This window comes from Schistocerca cancellata, chromosome 11 (assembly GCF_023864275.1).
Source record: "Schistocerca cancellata isolate TAMUIC-IGC-003103 chromosome 11, iqSchCanc2.1, whole genome shotgun sequence".
Taxonomy (NCBI): Eukaryota; Metazoa; Arthropoda; class Insecta; order Orthoptera; family Acrididae; genus Schistocerca; species Schistocerca cancellata.
In genome coordinates, this window is record NC_064636.1 from 53,537,200 (window position 1) to 53,551,536 (window position 14,337).

A 14,337-nucleotide genomic window follows, 5' to 3' on the forward strand; every position below is an offset into this window, starting at 1 on the left:
CTTTGTGGCCATAGAAAATGGAGTGTGGGCGCTGTGCGTGTGTGCGCGCGTGCCCGCGTATTTAGATCAGATCGTACATGCTGAAATTTGTTGGGATGGCTGGCACGACCCAGAAACTGTAAACTGTATGGAGTTCGCATGTTGGCAGATCTCGGACAACAATTGTGCACATGCTGTTACATGCACCAGCAGCTGTTTGTTGGCATTCGCAGTCAGCTAGCCGGAGTCAGAGGTCTGACAGGCAGTCAGCCGAATGACAGACCAGAAAAACTCCGATCAGTTTATCGAGTTGTGTATACGTCGAGAGGACACTGTGCAGTGCCAGAGGGCCCAGATACCTTAGGCAGGTGGGTCAGCGGCAGTACTTACTAGCCAACAGCCTATGCGGTTCACTACGGTCAGCGTCTCAAGAATGTGGCAGAGAGGGGCGGAGGAAGGCAAATGCGGACAGATTACCGGTCCTGCATACTTTTGTGGAAGGGAATGACAAGCTGTTATGAGAGGACTCTGACTGTTTCCGCAAAGTGGGACATAATTACTAACATTAGTGGCGTCTTTCCAGGTTGATGTAGCTACTTTGTCAGTAGTATAACTGGGCCTTGTGTTTGTCTGGTGTGCATTTGATTCTGGACATTGGAAATTTACATCTCTGTTGGCATTTTTTGGTTCTCACAAATGACTTAACGAGCCACATTGTAACAGGTTGTAAATTGAAGCTCTTCTCTTTTCGTGTAAGTATTCCTGTAGTGTCTGTAGGTACACAGACTATCTGAGTCTGCAAGAAAGTACAGATATAGTCAATTCATTTCACAGTTTTTATTAATATATAATTTATTCAGCCTGATCAGATTAGGGCCTTCAGACCTTATTTGGGTTGGTTCCGGGACTATATTTTGTGTAATTGTTGATCTAATTTAAAAATTAAATGTTCAGTTGTAATCAAATTGTGAAGAGAGATGATTTTATGTTAAAAGTTTAACACAATAAGTATTACTGTTACAAATGGTGTAATTGTCTTAAGGTGGCGTAACACGTGGTATGCAAATTACCTGAACAGTATTCGTCCAATATTTGAGAGTGAGAGCACTTAGCAACTTCTGACAAACTTTATGTATATTTTCAAACCTTTGCAAAGCATTGTCGGACTGACACACCGTACAAAATGTTGGAAGGAAGAAAAAGTTTGTTGCTTTGTACATTTTCACTGTTAGTGCAATAAAAATTGAGAATCGGGCATAATATTTTAATTTATTCCTTCCTTACTAGTAATTTCATTGGCAACCCACTTTGCAGGCAGTATCTTCATATATCACTGAATGTACCAGCAAAATTTCCATTATAAGACGAAGTTCAGGAAATGTGACATGATAAACATTAAGATGAATGAAAAACTAGCTAGGCTTAAAATAGAGCACAAATTAACCAGTCTATATTCATCCATTGTTACATAATGGGAACACATTTTCAGCAACTTCCAAAAAAGGTTAAGCTTAATTTTAGGGGGTAGGACGTCAAACTGGCAGACTAGGAGCAGGAGAGGCACCACAGGACATAGTAATTTCCACTGTCTATACTTTAACAAATAAATTCATGAAACTTTGTCAGCATCACCAGGAAGGATTCAGAATTCACACTCGTAGCAGCTGAAGTTCAAAAACATAACAAAATATTTTTTTTACATGTGAAATTTCATCATTTTTTTCACTTACTATTGGCTACATTTGTTGCTATAGGTACATTTTTCTTCACAAGTAAGAGAGATTCTTTGAATTTTGCACATCTTACAAACCATACTTACAGGTGTATGAAACTCTAGAATTTTCCAAATCTATTAAAAACTGTAGTAAAAATTGAGATAATTGACTACAAAATTTGATTTTTTCTAAACATAAAGTTTAAAACATAACAGCTCATTCATTTTTTTCATAAATTAAATAGATTATAGAGTTTCAGATAAAACTTATTTTGTTGTATTTTTGAACTTCTGCTGTTACGAGTGTGAATCCTGAATTATTCCTGGTAGTGCTGACAAAGTTTTATGAATTTATTTGTAAAAGTATAGACAGTGGAAATTAAAATGTCCTGTGGTGCCTCACCTTCTCCAAATCGGTCCATTTGACGTCCTACCCCCCCTTAAAACTTTTACTAAGCTTTTTCTCACTTTCGTGCTTAATGTTGGGTATTAAACACATTGAATCATTTGTAAAGTAATCAGATATTTGAAGCTGTTTCGTACATAGTTCAATTCTTTAAAAAATTGGGGTTTTACAGAACATTCTCAGTTTCTGCATGTACTTGTGGTTCAGTTATGTAGATCTGAGATGTGGTGGTGGTGGTGGTGGTGGTGGTGGTGGTGGTAAAAACTTATCACAAATGTAATAATAATAATAATAATAATAATAAACCCGTGGAGGCCCGGGAAAAGAATAGGCCTCTGGTATGTTCTGCCAATAGTAAAAGGCGACGAAAAGAACAAACCACTAATAGGGCTAACCCCCCCTTTAGTGTGATTAGTTGGTTCAGGACAGCACTAATGAAGCCTCGGACAAGCACTGTCATGGTCGGGGATGACGCTTGAACCCTATGCCCGTCCACAATGGTAACGACACTGCTAGCCACACGGAAAATGACTTAAATCCAAATAGAAGTCTTTTGCAGGATATGCTTCCTGCAACCACTCTAGAAGGAAAACAGACAGAGGATGAGATGGTCAGATGAAGTTAACAGACACCTCAAGTTCTGCTATTACCAAGCAACAAACTTAGGAACAAACACAACTGGATACAGATCACAAGTATACACAACATTTATTACCAGATACCCAGAATTAAAATTTTTAACAGAACAAAGACTAGCTGATCAGATTCGTGTAATAATAAAAAATAACAGGATACCCCAGTCAGTTAGAAAACATCAAACAACAAGTACAACAAATACTGGAACAAAATAATGTGCAATCGGGAGAAGAAGAAAATACAGTAATGGTCTCAAACATCCCAGAGCAAACAAACAAAGAACAACACGCATCAATTAAACAATCGGAGGAAAACAAAATCTTAAGACAGCCACCAGAACAAGCACAAATAGAACATGAAGTGACACACATGTTAGATAAAGAAGAAAAATTTCAGCTGACATATATAGGATACAAAGACACAAATACAGACATTAGACCATTCTTGCATAGACCACCTAATAACCCACAAGTCGAAACAACAATAACAACTATCAACATAATCATACACAACAAAATAAATGAAAATACAACTATGGAAGAGTTAAAACTACTGATTTATATAGGAGCACTCACTACACTAAATATACACACTAGGCAGAGGTCAGAACCAACCAACATACAGAAGAAACCCACAAAACCAGCATGGCAACACAGGCTACAGATACAATAGAAAAACTGAGAAAAGACATCGGACAATTTATAAGAAATGAAATATCAGACAAAAAATGAAAAAGGTTAGGTAAAATCTCACAACAAGAAGCGATAGAGCAATTAGATGAAAAGAAGCAGAAATTACAAGCATTGGCCAAACAACGTAGAAGATACAAAAAAAAGTGAAAATAGAAGGAAACAAAACCAAACATTCAACACAAACCAAAAGAAATTTTACCAGACAATAGATAACACACACATTAAAATAGACAATCCACCAAACATAAGACATGGAACACTTCTGGAGCAACATTGGTCAAACCCAGTACAACATAACAGGCATGCATGGTGGATACAAGCAGAAACAGACACATACAAGATTATACCACAAATACCTGAAGTGATAATTTTGCAACATGAAGTCACCCGAGCAATTAATTCTACTCACAATTGGAAAGCCCCGGGAAAAGATAAAAATAGCAAATTTCTGGCTAAAGTAGTTCACCTCAACACATTCACATCTAACTGAATTATTTAACAGTTACATTGCAGACCCATACACATCCCCTGATACACTTACACATGGAATAACCTACCTTAAACCTAAAGATCAAGCAGACACAGTAAACCCAGCTAAATATCCCTCCATAACATGCCTACCAACAATATACAAAATATTAACTTCAGTCATTACACAGAAATTAATGACACATACAACACAGAACAAAATTATAAATGAAGAACAAAAAGGCTGTTGCAAAGGAGCACGAGGATGTAAAGAGCAACTGATAATAGATGCAGAGGTGACATACCAAGCTAAAACTAAACAAAGGTTGCTATACTACGCATATATTGATTACCGAAAAGCTTTTGATAGTGTACCCCACTCATTGTTACTACAAATTGGAAATATACAAAGTAGATCCTAAATTGATACAGTTTCTAAACATAGTAATGAAAAATTGGAAAACCACACTTAATATACAAATTCAAATAATATCACATCACAGCCAATACAGATTAAGCGTGGAATATACCAAGGGGACTCATTAAGTCCTTTCTGGTTCTGCCTTGCTCTGAACCCACTATCCAACATGCTAAATAATACAAATTATGGATACAATATTACTGGAACATACCAATACAAAATCACACATTTGCTATACGGATGATCTAAAACTACTGGCAGCAACAAATCACCAACTCAACCAATTACTAAAGATATCAGCAGTATTCAGCAATGATATAAATATGGCTTTTGGAACAGACAAATGTAAGAAAAATAGCATAGTCAAGGGAAGACACACTAAACAAGAAGATTACATATTGGATAACCACAGCGACTGCATAGAAGCGATGGAAAAAACAATGCCTATAAATATCTAGGATACAGACAAAAAATAGGAATAGATAATACAAATATTAAAGAAGAACTAAAAGAAAAATATAGACAAAGACTAACAAAAATACTGAAAACAACATTGACAGCAAGAAACAAGACAAAAGCTATAAATACCTATGCTATACCAATATTGCCCTACTCATTTGGAGTAGTGAAATGGAGTAACACAGACTTACAAGCTCTCAATACACTTACACGATCACAATGCCACAAATATAGAATACATCACATACATTCAGCAACAGAAAGATTCACATTAAGCAGGAAGGAAGGAGGAAGGGGATTTATCGACATAAAAAAACCTACATTATGGACAGGTAGACAATTTAAGAAAATTCTTTCTAGAACGAGCAGAAACTAGCAAAATACACAAAGCAATCACTCATAAATACATCAGCTACGCCACTACAATATCATAACCACCTCTACAACCCTTTAGATCACAACATCAACAGATACGAAGAAAGTAAATTGGAAAAAGAAAACACTACATGGCAAGCACCCGTGTCATCTAACACAGCCACACATCGATCAAGACGCATCCAACACATGGCTGAGAAAAGGCAATATATACAGCGAGACGGAAGGATTCATGATTGCAATACAGGATCAAACAATAAACACCAGATATTACAGCAAGCATATTATTAAAGATCCCAATACCACAACAGATAAATGCAGACTTTGCAAACAACAAATAGAAACAGTAGCTCACATCACAAGCGGATGTACAATACTAGCAAATACAGAATACCCCAGAAGACATGACAATGTAGCAAAACTAATACATCAACAGCTTGCCGTACAACATAAACTAATAAAACAACACGTTCCCACGTACAAGTATGCACCACAAAATGTACTGGGGAATGATGAATACAAATTATACTGGAACAGAATGATTATAACAGATAAAACAACACCACATAACAAACCTGACATCATACTCACCAATAAAAAGAAGAAATTAACACAACTAATCGAAATATCCATACCCAATACAACAAATATACAGAAGAAAACAGGAGAAAAAATAGAAAAATACATCCAACTGGCTGAGGAAGTCGAGAACATGTGGCATCAAGATAAAGTTGACATTATACCGATTATACTATCAACTACAGGAGTCATACCACACAATATGCACCAGTACATCAACGCAATACAGCTACATCCAAACTTATATATACAATTACAGTCTGTAATTATTGATACTTGTTCAATAACCCGAAAGTTCCTAAATGCAATGTAACATATACCGTACAGTTAAAAGGAAGTCACGCTTGATCAAGATCCGCATCACTTTCCATTTTTAACCAGACATGATGTCTGAGAAAGAAAAGAAATAATAATACTGGCGAAGAACTAGCCCTGACTGAAGCCAACAACAGAAAGCTTTTGAAGGTGCAGCAAATTAAGAATCAAAGCTGGAAAGCTGCAGTTCAGTGCCGTACTGCCAGCTTGTGCAATAAGGTGTTGTAGGGAGAAGTTTGAAGGCAAAAACAGATAAACAGGGTGTATACGACCCGGAAGATCCAGGAAAAACCCGAGAATTTTTTTAGAATTCCGGGAATTTTTCATTGTTTTAGTTTTCAGTTAAATTTTTTTTATTTTGACTGGTAAGAACCGATACTCTAACAAAGGATATTACTGAATCCCGCTACTGCAGAATAATACTGCAGTATTAAAACATGAACGAGAGAAAAAAACGAAAATAAAACTTAAATTGCAAAGGAAATGCACCATATAAAATAACACAGTGCTCGTACAAGCGTCTGCCAGCAGCAAAATGTTGTCGGAGGCTTTCGGAAGACTATGCAATGCTTTGTAACAACAAATTGCCTCCGATGAGCGTGACGTCACTGTTTACTTTAGACTCATTTAATCAGTTACGAGCGAGCTCATGCACACGTGCAGTTGAGTCGTGTATGAGTAGTACCGTCTCCCACTTCTGGCTACAGAAATGTAGGGGAGAATTTCCTTTACACTTTTCGGGCACTAGCGTTACAAGAAATGACATGTTTTTGAGAGATATTGACAATGTTTTGTTAGGCATGGCTTAGAAAATTGGGGGAGGTACAGAAAAGTATCGCAGAATGCTGGCTCAATGGAAACTTACTGGTTACAGTGAGAAGGAGACCGACTGCTGGCGACTGCACTCGTGATATTGGACAGCACTTCAGTAGCCCCATTTCTTCTGGGCACTTTTCGGGCACTAGCGTTACAAGAAATGACATGTTGTTGAGAGATATTGACAATGTTTTGTTAGGCATGGCTTAGAAAATTGGGGGAGGTACAGAAAAGTATCGCAGAATGCTGGCTCAATGGAAACTTACTGGTTACAATGAGAAGGAGACCGACTGCTGGCGACTGCACTCATGATATTGGACAGCACTTCAGTAGCCCCATTTCTTCTGGGCATTATCACTTCTTTCTGGTCCAATTAAGATAGGGTCAAGTTGCAACTTGTTTAACCGCGTAAGTTTAAACATGGTGACTTTCTTCATGGAGTTTGGAATTAGGTGGACATTCTGGGGTAAATGTTCAGTCTAACATTATTTCTACTTCTCGCAGATGCCAAAAATGTTTGACCCCAAAAATGGTCCAAATGTTCCTGGCTGCCTTCACTTCTGTCACCCATCTGTTGAACTGTCAGAAAAATGTCAGAATTATTTTTATTCCCCCACTTGGCACATCATTTTCTAGTGTCCATAATGCTACTTGCATTTCCAGGTGACAGTATGTAAAATCAAATAGCAGCAGTGAACTACAAATGAAAATTATGTCAGTCAATAAACAAACTCAAAGCAACACGAATACCAATGTGTAAAACAAAGATGCTATGAACTTGTGCACCAACCTAATAGTAAAAAGATGAGTCAGTGTAGCAAAGATGAAAATGTGCTCGTACTTCTGAGGTACCCGTTTCACAGCCCATGTTTACAGACATTTTCATCTTGTTTTGGTCCAGACTATCACCTCTCAAAATGTAGAACACATTTTTAACATCCCATATACACTACGTATTACATAAGGATCTGAGAAAAGAAAAAGAAAGTATTTATGCTAGGAGTGGGACTGTAGCAAGTGCAAGTATTGCACCTCACTATGTGTGACTTTGCCAGCAAGCACAGATATTAAATTGTCTTGCCGCCGGCAGGTGGACGAGGAGCGCATCCGCCTGGAGAAGCTGGCGGAATCGCTGGTGTCGTGCGAGGACGACGAGTCGCAGGAACAGCTGCTGGACGTGTACGAGCGGCTGGACGACCTGTCGGCGGACACGGCGGAGGCGCGTGCCGCCTGGATCCTGCACGGTCTCGGCTTCTCGCCCGACATGCAGCGGAAGCGCACGCGTGACTTCAGTGGAGGCTGGCGCATGCGCATCGCACTGGCCCGCGCCCTGTACGTGACGCCGCACCTGCTACTGCTGGACGAGCCGACCAACCACCTTGACTTGGACGCCTGCGTCTGGCTCGAGGAGGAACTAAAGTCGTGAGTAGTGCGAGGGTGTGGGCTCTGTCGCTAGGAGCAGGCGGAACTGTTCGTTTATTAAGAGCCGGTTCTCAAGTTGTTTCCTCTCAGTTGTGCTTTTCGTATTATACCTGTTTGCCCCAGGAGGAATTGTCAGTATTCAGAGATAAGAGAACACTCATGTGAAGGAAAAAACTTCCTGTGGACTTGCACCCTATTCGAAATGGTGTTCAAAACTAGGACATTAATGTACATTTGTTTTTGGGCTAGTGGTCTGTAGATAACGTGCCGTACCCACCCAACCTCTTTGATGATATATTGTAGCCCAACCTAGATCGTTGCTGTAAAGATCTTTGCATGGACTGTCCTGTTATTAAACTAGCATGTTCAATACATAGCTGTCTACAGTGTGTTGCGAGTCAAGCTGTGCTCTAGGGATTGGTATTGTACTAGAGAGAAGCATCGGTTAACTGTATTTGTACATGTGTTCGCTAAAGTGCCACACATCTACACTAACAAAGAATATGCAGATATGGTGTACGTTTATGGGTTTTGCGACAGTAGTGCTCCTACTGCTGTGGAATTATGTCGGCTGCGCTTTCCGACACATCAAAATCCTGATTATAGAGTATTTTCTAGTTTTCAGCACATTCCATGACACTTCTACCTCCAAGTTCCCATTTTTCTTCTGAACCTGTAGTTCAACAATCTGTGTAGGAACAGCAACACATTCTGGAAATTATGCAATGTAGTTTACTACCAGCACGCACGTTGTATCTCTGAAACTATTGGGAGTAGGACATATGTCCATGTGAATTTTTTTGCCTAAAATGGTTGTCACATCCCTGAATATTGAGCATTCCTTGTGGGGCACATATATATGCCAGACTGGCATGCCAATTGTTGTAGGTAGTCTTTCTTTTTCCCTCAGTCATTTGTAGATGTTTTTGCAAGTGTTACTGTTTTTAGCTGGTTTACAGCATGTCTTCATACCATTATGGATGTTATTTTACCACATGCTGCTTCATCCATAACACTGAGGATGTGCCATTAAAAGTTCTAAGTAACACTTGGAAAAATATAAAGTAAGTCACCGACAGCTGTAAGCACGTAAAGCACAAACACAAAATTCTGAGAAGAGCAGGTGGACAAAGAAAAAAATTCCCAGATTTTTCCCAGATGTCCAAGTTAAAAATACAAAATAGAAGTTACTGGGAGACCACAAGTATCATATGTTTGACTTGTTTTAAATAGTCTCGAAATTATATATTTCCTACGAAAAAATAATGTATCCACTTTATATTATGAAATTTTGATATTTAGAACTATTGTTATTAAAGTTAACTCACAAAATTTTCATTTATAGGCTAGTGACTAAAGTTTGTAATTTTATGTTCAGATTGTGATTTCACATTCACCTCGGACAAGAGGCCTAGTAATATTTGTGTTTCCAGGATGATATTCGCCTTCCACCTATGCACTGGGGCATTAGAACTTCCAAGACATTTACAAACTGTGGGGAAATGAGACTGTGGTTTCCCTCAACATGACTCGCCTAAATGGGCTCACAAGACTCCAGTGAAGAATGTTTTACAGTAGTGCCAGTCTGTCTCTGATTATGAATTACTACTAGATATGCTATGCAGAAATTAAATTAGGTTGGAAACCTGAAGTAACAATTGAGCAGCACTGACGAAGAGAGGTCCGTAGCTGTGAGATTGACTTTGTGAAATAATCTGTATTATGATGTATGTTAAGCTCCGTGGAATCATACCCTACAACAGTTCACCCTGGTAGATGTCACATATTTAATGTTTTTACTGGTGCTTCCTAAGAATTTTCAGCTTTCTGAGTAAAATATTCATCAAGGGATCACAAATTTACCATTGGAGGGCAATGCGGAGGGTAAAAATCGTAGAGGGAGACCAAGAGATGAATACACTAAGCACATTCAGAAGGATGTAGGTTGCAGTAAGTACTGGGAGATGAAGAAGCTTGCACAGGATAGAGTAGCATGGAGAGCTGCATCAAACCAGTCTCAGGACTGAAGACCACAACAACGAGTCAAATATTTAGCAGCTTGAATTTAAAAAAAAAAATGCAGATTTTAACCAAAATACTGCTCTGATCAAGTTGGGCCTTGTAACTTTCGTGATGTACAATTTCATATTCCAGGGTGTATACGGCCTGGGACAACCAGGAGATCCGGGAAAAGCTCAGGAATTTTTTCATCCGGGAGAAAATTGGGAAGAACTTGGGATTTTTTACTGCAGAATATTACTGCAGCAATAAAACATAAACAAAGGAAAGAAAATCAAAATAAACCTAAGTTGCAAAGGAAATGCGCCATTTCCAACAACAAACGACAGTGCACACAAAGTGCCTGCCAACACCAAAATGTGTCGAAGGCTTTAGGACAAAGACTATGCGATACTTAATAACAACAAACTGCTTCCGATTACTGTGAGGTCACAACGGTTTGCACTAGATTCGTTTGAGCTGTTGCCAGTGGGCTCGTGTGCATGCACAAGTGATTTGTGTATGAGCAGAACCTGCTCCCGCTTATGGCTATTTGAAGTACGGCTGTTAGCTGTATCGGCAGTAGCAACAAACACACAGTCACGCACAGCTGGAAAATTTCTTCTGGCAAGTCCAAGCTGCCAAATTCGCGCATGCGCAGAGCAGTTTAACTATCAGTGGAGAGGACGGTAGTCTCCATGTGACCTATTTAGATTTAGTGATTTTGCTGTTTCTTCTTCGTTTACAACTCTCCTGTCAAATGAAAACAAAACTAATTTCTGTGGCCGAGAGCTAGCAAGTGAATTAAAATAGTCATATAGTTACGAAAGACTGAAATGTTATTAGTTTTAGTTTCCTGATTTAATTTTAATTCCGGGTTTTAGCAGGCAAGCATTAATTGCCTTTCAAAATACTGAAGTTACACTCCTGGAAATGGAAAAAAGAACACATTGACACCGGTATGTCAGACCCACCATACTTGCTCCGGACACTGTGAGAGGGCTGTACAAGCAATGATCACACGCACGGCACAGCGGACACACCAGGAACCGCGGTGTTGGCCGTCGAATGGCGCTAGCTGCGCAGCATTTGTGCACCGCCGCCGTCAGTGTCAGCCAGTTTGCCGTGGCATGCGGAGCTCCATCGCAGTCTTTAACACTGGTAGCATGCCGCGACAGCGTGGACGTGAATCGTATGTGCAATTGACGGACTTTGAGCGAGGGCGTATAGTGGGCATGCGGGAGGCCGGGTGGACGTACCGCCGAATTGCTCAACACGTGGGGCGTGAGGTCTCCACAGTACATCGATGTTGTCGCCAGTGGTCGGCGGAAGGTGCTCGTGCCCGTCGACCTGGGACCGGACCGCAGCGACGCACGGATGCACGCCAAGACCGTAGGATCCTACGCAGTGCCGTAGGGGACCGCACCACCACTTCCCAGCGAATTAGGGACACTGTTGCTCCTGGGGTATCGGCGAGGACCATTCGCAACCGTCTCCATGAAGCTGGGCTACGGTCCCGCACACCGTTAGGCCGTCTTCCGCTCACGCCCCAACATCGTGCAGCCCGCCTCCAGTGGTGTCGCGACAGGCGTGAATAGAGGGACGAATGGAGACGTGTCGTCTTCAGCGATGAGTCGCTTCTGCCTTGGTGCCAATGATGGTCGTATGCGTGTTTGGTGCCGTGCAGGTGAGCGCCACAATCAGGACTGCATACGACCGAGGCACACAGGGCCAATACCCGGCATCATGGTGTGGGGAGCGATCTCCTACACTGGCCGTACACCACTGGTGATCGTCGAGGGGACACTGAATAGTGCACGGTACATCCAAACCGTCATCAAACCCATCGTTCTATCATTCCTAGACCGGCAAGGGAACTTGCTGTTCCAACAGGACAATGCACGTCCGCATGTATCCCGCGCCACCCAACGTGCTCTAGAAGGTGTAAGTCAACTACCCTGGCCAGCAAGATCTCCGGATCTGTCCCCCATTGAGCATGTTTGGGACTGGATGAAGCGTCGTCTCGCGCTCTGCACGTCCAGCACGAGCGCTGGTCCAACTGAGGCGCCAGGTGGAAATGGCATGGCAAGCCGTTCCACAGGACTACATCCAGCATCTCTACGATCGTCTCCATGGGAGAATAGCAGCCTGCATTGCTGCGAAAGGTGGATATACACTGTACTAGTGCCGACATTGTGCATGCTCTGTTGCCTGTGTATGTGCCTGTGGTTCTGTCAGTGTGATCATGTGATGTATCTGACCCCAGGAATGTGTCAATAAAGTTTCCCCTTCCTGGGACAATGAATTCACGGTGTTCTTATTTCAATTTCCAGGAGTGTATTTTTGTCAATTTGCTAAATAAATTTGGCTTTTATTAATCTTTTCCACAAAGGCAGTAAATTTATTTGAAATGAAGTGATTTATTCCACAGTACTGGCTGGTGTAAACTGTTTGCTGAATTAAAAGTGCCTGTGTTTATCCCCTGGCTCATGTGGCGTTATGCCATAATAAAGAACCAAACATTAGATACTGGTACTGCAAGGAAATTTGCAGCCCGAAAACCACACTGAAAAGCTTAACATCAGTTTGGGGCGTATTTCTTTGTGAATCTGGACATATGAATGTGCACTTTCTGCCAAATTATGCATTTTAGTCTGGTTTACGAAATTCAGATGCTCTTGGAGTACCCTCTTTATGTTCTGTTTCGTTTACGACGTAATGTAAGATCTCTTAATGCTATATAGGTACAAACATGTGGGCTTCCTACGTCATTGTAGCTGTGCACGCCCAGTAACACCGTTTTCTGGCGCTATCTGACAACTGCTGAAATCAGTTCCAACAGGTTGCGGGAAAATACTGCGGTTGAAAAGCATTAACTTTAAAAATAAATTTCATTTTACGCAAGATGAATTATGTTGTGTGCAAATGTGCTTTGAATTTCTTAAATCACGGAGCGTTTGATTCTCGTTTAAAGCTTAACACCCTGACTGCCAACCACTTAGCAGTATTTCGTGCCTAGACGTTTAAGTATTATTTTAAACTTTACTAGCACATTTATGTGATGTATATTAAAGTGTAACACGTGCAAAAAAGACCAGTATTATATGTGAAAGCTTTTCTTGTAGCTACACCATGTGTATTAATCTAAATCATTAACTTTTCATATTTATGTGTTCGCACTACTGAACAATGATGTTGGTTGCTTTTGGTTGTACGTAACGTGTCGTTTGCTCCGAAGATCTGCTATCATGGGCTGGCGAGATCACGTGACATCAGCTATGATTGGCTTACTAAAGCGCATCGCCCTCTCGATTTCAATGCTTCGGAAACTAACGTGCTGTGTTTGGTGGAAGTAGTATATACTTTCGTAATACAAAAATATTCAGCGTACATGCTGCTGCACATGAAACATCTTTCAAAATGATTCTTTTTTTAGGAGGAGGGGGGTCGGTGGGGGTGTTCGTTCCCTGAAGTGAAGTGCCGGGAAGCTCTAAACAGGTGTATAAAACATGAACCATTCAAAGGGTTTCTAAATTTTATGATTCCGAGAGAAATTATCCTGTCACCTAACATGGAAAAAGTGTATTTTCACCCAGGAAAAAGCGTATTTTTAACTGGGACATCTGGGAAAAATCTGGGAATTTTTTTCTTTGTTCACGTATACACCCTGTATTCTTATCAGGTTTTAGCTTTGTAGTTTAATTATTCAGCACCATTTATATTTTTCTTAAAAACATTATATCTTGCTTAAGATATTCATGTGATCATCCTGAGACTTTGCAACGTTAACATTAATGTACTTAAGCATACACTAATGAATTTTTAATTTTACTCTTCAATTATGGTGCAATCCTTTGCGTGTTAAGCACAGGCACGTTATGACGATGTGGTGCTGATAGTAGTGAACTGGGCACACTCACCCGCCTCCATACCTCTTACAATGGTACAGCACTAGTTTCGCCTCAGTGACTCGCATAGGAAAATTAGAGAGAACTTTGGAGAAAAGAAAAGGAGCTGTACGAATATCGAGAGCTCGGATCACAATGTAGTACTGAGT

At 40.4% G+C, this 14,337-nt stretch overlaps 1 protein-coding gene across 2 annotated transcripts in view; it reads left to right on the forward strand.

Moving 5' to 3' along the window:
* The window catches only part of LOC126108472 (ATP-binding cassette sub-family F member 2), an 81,799-nt gene that overhangs the window by 13,749 nt on the left and 53,713 nt on the right, over nt 1-14,337 (forward strand). For both annotated transcript variants that reach the window (XM_049913719.1, XM_049913718.1), the window contains exon 5: nt 7,951-8,282. In XM_049913719.1, the coding sequence (XP_049769676.1) occupies nt 7,951-8,282 (332 nt within the window). The remainder of the gene's footprint in view (nt 1-7,950; nt 8,283-14,337) is intronic.